The sequence below is a fragment of the Sprattus sprattus genome, assembly GCF_963457725.1.
Source record: "Sprattus sprattus genome assembly, chromosome: 13".
Taxonomy (NCBI): domain Eukaryota; kingdom Metazoa; phylum Chordata; class Actinopteri; order Clupeiformes; family Clupeidae; genus Sprattus; species Sprattus sprattus.
Window position 1 is genome coordinate 7337501 of NC_137911.1, and position 7500 is coordinate 7345000.

Sequence of the window (7500 nt, forward strand, 5' to 3'; positions counted from 1 at the left end):
CAACTGTTAAGTCTTATGTTTGAGTGATTTTTAAATAAAGTTACATTATAGATTGTAGATTTACATTATAAAGGTTGAGGAACTTGGCAGCTATATATTAAATATGAATTAAAACAACAATACACCATTATATATACATACTATTCACCGTGTCACTGCTATGAGATGACTGTGGTTGGACAAAGAAAGAAAGGGATCACAAGACATATAACCAGGTGTCACCATAGGATGGAAATCCATTCCTTTCTCTTGTATTTCTAACTATAAGCCTCCTCTGAAAGCAGCTTACACAAGCAGTAACAACCCTATAGCAGGATACTGGGTTATCTCTGGCTTCAAGATGCACAACAAATAATTGTGTGGATTGAGTGCACGAGAGCAGTCCTCCAGAGGTGTTCCAGCGCCGGCACCACCTTATTAGCACAGCGCTGTGCCGGGTGGGGGAGAGATAGCTTTATTGAGGCACAGGCGTTTAAAATATGCACAAAGAACGCGAGGCACATCTCGCTACACACTAGTCACATCTGAAATTCCGGTGGGAATTCACCCACCAAAACACTGAATATAGCTATATTTTAAACAGGCATGGGGCCTCTCGATTCATGGGCGGATGATTAGCATTTCTGCACCGGCATGAATGTGTGTGGAGGCAGGGGCCGTTTGTGGATGTGTATGGGCAGGGCGTGGATGCGGAAGCGGGCATGGAGAGTATCAATCGCATGCCCGTGCAGAGCGAGGGAAGAGGACTAATTAACATATTAATGATCCCACCTTCTTTCAGTGGCTTCTGTCGGATAGTCAAAACACTTTGATAAGCATGCAAATGAGGACGACACAATCTGAAGTAGAAATTAGCTCACAGAGGCGGCCAGAGAGAGAGAGAGAGGGAGAGAGATAGAGAGAGAGAGATAGAGAGAGATAGAGAGAGAGAGAGAGAGAGAGGGAGGGAGAGAAATAGAGAGTCCCAGGCGTGGAGATGGATTGAGCCGTTTGTTTGTTTTAGTTATCTTTAATTATCTGCCGAACGGTGGGTGGCTGAATCCCTGCCACGTCACGTCGCTGGTGAGGGGTGACACGCTGCATGGCAATGCCCTCTGTCTTTCTCATTCTCTCTCATTTTCTTTCTCTTTCTCTCTCTCTCTCTCTCTTTCATTCGCACTCTCTGTGGAGATGGAAATCAATACAGCTGAGGGCTTGCCTGTCCATCAAAGATACAGTGGCCTTCAAAATGGCTGCCAGGGGGCTGTGCGACTGAGGACTCAGATCATTTCAGCTGGGACGCGGTCGTGGCAAGGACACAGACATGGCACAATGGGACGGCTCCCCGACAATGCTCTATTTGGGGCAAGGACATGTTCAACAGGCACGTAGCCGGCCTCACCATTCACGAGATAGCCCTTTATATTCCACTATTACCCTGAATAATTAAAACACCTCATTCATTTGATCGCATCCTGCCAGGCTGAGTTTCAGAACCATTTCGGTGCCCACAGATTTGGGTTCTCTCGGCAGCAACACTCTCTCTCTCTCCTGGCGCTACATGCTAACACAAAGTCTGTTCCCTGCTGCCAGCTTCCCCAGAAACATAAAAGCTGAGGAGGCTTAACAACCACTGTTAGCATTAGCAAGCTTTCATGTCCAACTACTGAGCCCCTCTCTGGCTTCTCGCGGTCTATCAGCGAGTGGACAAGCCAATCAATGCAGCCTGTTATTGGAGATAAGTCAAAAATGAATAAACATAAGGTTGTCATGGTTAATTCTACCACAGTCACACTGAGTGACTTGCAGGGATGCTTAGCATAAATAAATATGAGAGTGGGAGAGCTTGGAATGTGTGCCCAAAATGAGGTATTCTCTTTACATAAAGATGAAGTGAAGCCCAAGCACAGTCTTACTCAATGCAGAAACCTTTTTTATGTCTTTCATTTTTATAAATAAATAAACAAATAAAGTATATTTTTAACTCTCTAACATTCCCCTGTAATTTTACCGCATAATTAATCCATGATATATATCTTTTCTTTTTAAATCATGGATTAATTATGCGGTACAATTACAGGGGAATGTTAGAGCGTTAGAGTCATGTTAAAGACTACATGATGTGCTGCAAGCTGACAGTCATTATTTGGAAGCCAAGGATGCCATACAAAAGAATCAAATACACTAAAAAACATGGTTGATGTATTAACATGCAAATTATATTAATATATGTAGAAATATTTATGCAGTTAGAAGCTTTGTGAATCCTGCCAGGAAGACGCCACCCATGGCATGGTTAAGAAATCTGGCTTTGTGGGATAATAGCATTTCAAGAAGTGAAATCCCTTAAACGAAGCCATGGTGCGGATAATGTAGACCAATTATCAAAATGCCGCTAACATCACATGTAGAGGTGCAGCAGGCTTCTAATGGCCACAGGTGCAGCTCTCGCACCATGTAATTTCATCCACAGGGAATGAAAAGGGTGGCTGCGGATGCAGTTGCTGATTGGTGTTTGCATGTTTTGCGAGGACACCTGCAGTGGGAATGCATTGCTGTGTGTAGGGAGAGGAACCAATCGTTACCTTCGGTGTCTTGCATATTTTCCACTGACGTGCCCACTCCCGTCACAACCTGGTGTAGGGCAGCTAAAAGGACAAAAGACACAGACTGAGAGTGTGTGTGTCTGATTGTGTGTGTCAGTACACCAGTACAGTGTTTGTGTGTGTGTGTGTGTGTGTGTGTGTGTGTGTGTGTGTGTGTGTGCATGTGTGTGTGCTTGTATGTGTGTGTGTGTCTGTGTGTGTGTGTGTTCAAAGAACAGAACTGTATAATCCCACACCACCTTCTTTAATTTTTCCAGAGTATCTGCCAATACATCTCCTGCATCATATCTTTGCCAGCCAGGTCCTGACGTGAAGTCAAATTGCATTTGTCCTGACAACTATCTGGCCCTCTGGAGAGAGACACCATCGATCAGGCATTATCGGCATTATGGACGCCTCTGCTCTGAGATAGGCTCCGTATTGATCGCCTGATTAATTGCTATCTTTGGGCAGCAGTGGAAAGCAGAGGGAAGGCAGGGGGTTCGGACTGGAAATTGGGTGCGTAAATGCCATATCGACACAGACTAGCCAGGCCGAGAAGGTTCCCTTTTTTTTCCCAATTCTTTCTTTTTACGCCACCAAAAAGAATCAGGGGGGAAGGGGATTGGGGTGCACAGACGTCACAGGGACATGAAGGACGGGGGGAGCAAAAGACAAAGCCATTTCAGGGCAGTGGGAATCACACTCTATCTAACACACTTCAGCTCGATGCAGGCTATCTGAGTCTAATGAAAGGTTAGCCACTCTAATCAGCAACGTCTACACTTGCCTCTCTCGTCGTGGCTGCTAATAGGCTCTAGGCCCAGACAGCCTGCAGGCAAACTTATCGACCCCACGCCACCGGCCAACATGTATGTTTGCACTGGGCTTCGGGACCATGGGCACAGGGAAACATGGCTCCGGGGATCAATGCAAAGCTAACCTTAGACAAGTGCCATTGACCAGTTTGCATGTAAATGACAGCTGCTGGAGAAAGAAAGTGTCATTGTTTGGGGGGCAAGTGGGAGGATGGGACTGCACTGCGTGAAGATGTTGAATATTGTCATTTAGAATATTACCTGGCACACACTGTGACAAAGGGCTTGGCTTAAATCTGTTTTCAGGGGGTTTGTACACTTTGGAATTGCAACAGAATAAATAAACACAGAAAAATAAGACAATAAAGGCAGTTGTGATTTACCTTGCCATAAGGAAATCTTTAGAATTGATGGATTTATATGGAGTGATCCTGAAATAATCACATTGAGTGCACGAAGGTACATGCATTTCTTTGAGTCATAACATTTTGAGCTCCTGTCTACCCTGTTGTCTAGTTGTGTGTCGTTTTGTACCATTTCTGGACATAGTCTTGGCATAAGCATGGCATGTTTATATCAAGACAAGGGAGTTGAGTACAACAGAGTCAGAGTACATCCAATTGAAACAGATGGGGAAGCATGTTGATATATGATGCACTGAAATATTTTAAGTGAAGCTTTGGTGGTACTCCTCAGCATTATCAATTATGTGTGACAACAGATGTACTTTGACTCTCCAGTCATCTAAGGAAGACACAGTATTGTACACTGTGAGGCACGGGCAAAGCTATACTCCATCAGAGAGAGAGAGAGAGAAAGATGACGAGCGAGAGAGAGGGAGAGGAAGAGAGAGAGAGAGAGAGAGAGAGAGAGGGAGAGGGAGAGAGAGGAGGGGAAAAGAGAGGCAAACATCGTGAATAAGAGAAATAAAGGGGGCGATAGGGGAAGCCATTACCCAGTGGCTCTCAGCATCTCAAAGGTGCATCCCTCAGTACAACAAGAAGGACCTGAGAGTACATCACACCCATTACCGGGCTGTATGTTTCACCTTTCCATAATGGGTTTTAGTGTGAGTGAGTGAGTGCGTGTGTGTGTGTGCGTGTGTGTGTGTGTGTGTGTGTGTGTGTGTGTGTGTGTGTGCGTGTGTGTGTGTGCGTGTGTGTGTGTGTGTGTGTGCGTGTGTGCGTGTGTGTGTGTATGTGAGCGCATGAGTGCCTGTGTGCGTGAGTGTGTAGTTGTATTTGTTTGTTTGGGTTAGTATGGCAGCAGAGAGCAGGGACACTAAAATGGGTTCAGTCGCACTAACCTGAACAGCTCTTGTATTGCTGGTTCCACAGGCACTGAAGAAGAGCAGGAGCGCGAGAGCGAGGCAGAGGCAGAGAAGAAAGAGAGGAGATGTTGTGCTACAGCTCAAAGTAGGCATGCAGTCCTGCTTGTGTCAACAGTTTTTTAATGTCCACATTTTCAGAACAACCAACGCAAGAGAGATGAAACATCAGATCAAACAGTGTACATGCATTGTGTGCGATGACATGAGATGTATTGCTGGATCAAAGTGGGCCAGTGAACAGGGGATGGAAGTAAAAGAAAAAGAGAGGAGGAGAGAGAAAGAAGGAGTGATTTTTGAAATGATAATGAAGGGAGCAAGCAAATGAGAGGAGTGCAGAGGGGAAGGTCACCCTGAGAAGAGAGAGAGAGAGAGAGAGAGAGAGAGAGAGAGACAGAGATGAGATGGGATGAGATGGCAGACACACCTAGGGTACCTTTGGAGCGGGTGCGATGGCGCTTCTCGTCTGGCACATCCACCTCCATCTGGGGAAACATGGTCAGACTGTCAGTGCCTCTCTCTCTCTCACACACACATACACACACTTATACACCCACACACACACACACACACACACACACGCACGCACGCACACACACACACACACACACACACACACACGCACACACACACACACACACACACACACACACACACACACACAAACACAACAACACGAGCATGTGCACAGCATACAGACAGACAATGACACTCTCTCGGACACAAGCAGAAATGAGAACAGACGCACAAACATACATACTCAGTACAGTTTATACGTAGTACTATGGTATATAATGTGTTTCAAAGAGCATCGTGCCAACTGTAATCACCTTAAGAGGCTGCATGCATCGCAGAGCACCACGCTGAACACATCAAATATAAATACATATCAAATCCCTGATGAATGTGCGACAAATCCAAAGGATTTACTCCAGTGCTTTTGCACTTTACTTTACCCATACAGGTGGGTATAGTATATTATAGTAGGTAGATTCCATTTGCCCGCCCTAAAGCTCATATGAATTGTTCATGAATTCAAAGAAGGCAGCATTATGTTATTTCCAGATGTTGCTAAATATTCATGCCGGACGAGTTTGACTATCACAGGAGTAGCCGTGTTTAGATGTCTCTCTTATTAAACATGATTTATTAAAGTAGCACTTAAACCTTCAGCCTAATGGTGGAAGCCTTGGTATTTTTTTATGAGGGCTATAAATGTTTCAAACCGAGAAAAATAAAATGATCAAAGCCAACGATACCCAGTAAATCTTATTAGGCGGTGAAACGGTGGGGTGTTTTGGAAGGGGAAGAGTGAGGGGAAGAGTGAGGGAGAGAGAGAGGAAGAGAGATGGTGAGAAAAAAAAGCCAGAGATGTTTCCCTCGGAGTGCTCTGCCGGGGTTTCCATGGCAATGTGAGGAAATCCTACCTCCAGAGATCCGAGGACACCAACAACTTATCTGTCTGACGCGCCTGCTGGCCAGACTGCATCTACTGCAGAAAGATGCAGCACAAGGGGTGTAGGCGAGCAAACCACCCAGCCAAACAGGGCCCCCGACAGGATGGGTCAGCTGTGGCAGACTCCACCAGTGAGACTCCTGACTTCTGTGCTCCAGTTGACAAACCTCTGATTGAAGAGCCATTCAATACATTCATGGAGGTCTTTTTTTTAAAGAGAGGCTTGATGATTTTTTTTTTCGTGGGCAGTCAGGAGTGGCAAACAATTGTTAAGTAAAGTATTGGTTTTACTCCGGGACTGTGAAATGAAATGAAAGGCATGGCTCTGAGAAGAGACGTTTAATCACCCCTCTCATCATCAAACTGCAATAAATGCAGAGGTGGAAAGCTTTTCATAGGGGCCCTTTGTCTGATTGTCTTTCAGCAGTCAAGCCCCAATGGAAGCAACCATCAACAACTCACTCACTCACAAACATGGCTTTTGGGCTTGAAGTAAACAACCCGTATTGGGCTAACCTAGCTCCTAGAAACCAGTCGCCACTATTTCATGTGACGGCTTCGGTTTTGGGACCCCTCCACCCGTGTTTGAAAATCTAGATAAGCTGATGTGACACAACAAATCAGAACACGTCAAAAGAGATGAACGTGTGCATGCTAATCTGGCGCAACATGTCTGTCACTCCACAGCACACTCTGAACCAGAGCCAAAGTCAGAGGGAGAGGGGGAGAGGGCTGCCTGACGCCTCACGTCGGCCAGCCAGTCTCTCGCCCAAGACAACCTGGTGCAGTGATCCAAAACAGGGGCTCAGACAAAAACACAAACCTCAATGAATTTTCATTCAGGACCATGGACTTAAAAAGATAAGCGTTCTGTTGCATCACCGCGTTCAAATAGAATACCCCAAAGCAGATGAAACAAATAACAAAGGCCTGCTCCTTTTTCATGTGAGACAGTTCCAAGGATTCATTAGGAGTTTTAAATGCATAAAAAGGAATGTAGGAAGACTGGTAAATATTCAAAGGGGGGGGTGGGGGGGGTCACTGAAATTTAACCTCCCATTTTTTGAGGAATTAATTGAGATAATGAGAGCCATTTAGAATTCTCCAAGGACTTCTGTGCAGAGATTTTCAGAAAAAAGGAAGTCTCTAAGACATCTGTCTCATTACAAGCCCTGCACCAGTAAATGGTTTTAAATCATTTCTGACCATGATCTCTCATCAAAGAGTCACACAAATGTACACATTGATGCAAGCTACATAAAGAACGAGAGTCTACAACCAAAACCGAAGACACCTTACAACTGAGGAATACATTTTCATGTGGGAGGTGTACAA

General features: G+C 45.2%; 1 protein-coding gene across 1 annotated transcript in view; it reads right to left on the reverse strand.

Annotated features, from left to right (window-relative positions):
- Nucleotides 1–5194, reverse strand: part of myt1lb (myelin transcription factor 1-like, b) — a gene marked incomplete at both ends in the record, with an annotated part of 54978 nt that extends 49784 nt beyond the window's left edge. The window contains 3 exons of the mRNA XM_080850311.1: nt 2565–2627; nt 4689–4722; nt 5146–5194. Of these exons, the coding sequence (XP_080706437.1) occupies nt 2565–2627; nt 4689–4722; nt 5146–5194 (146 nt within the window). The remainder of the gene's footprint in view (nt 1–2564; nt 2628–4688; nt 4723–5145) is intronic.
- Between the last annotated feature and the right edge of the window lie 2306 nt (nt 5195–7500).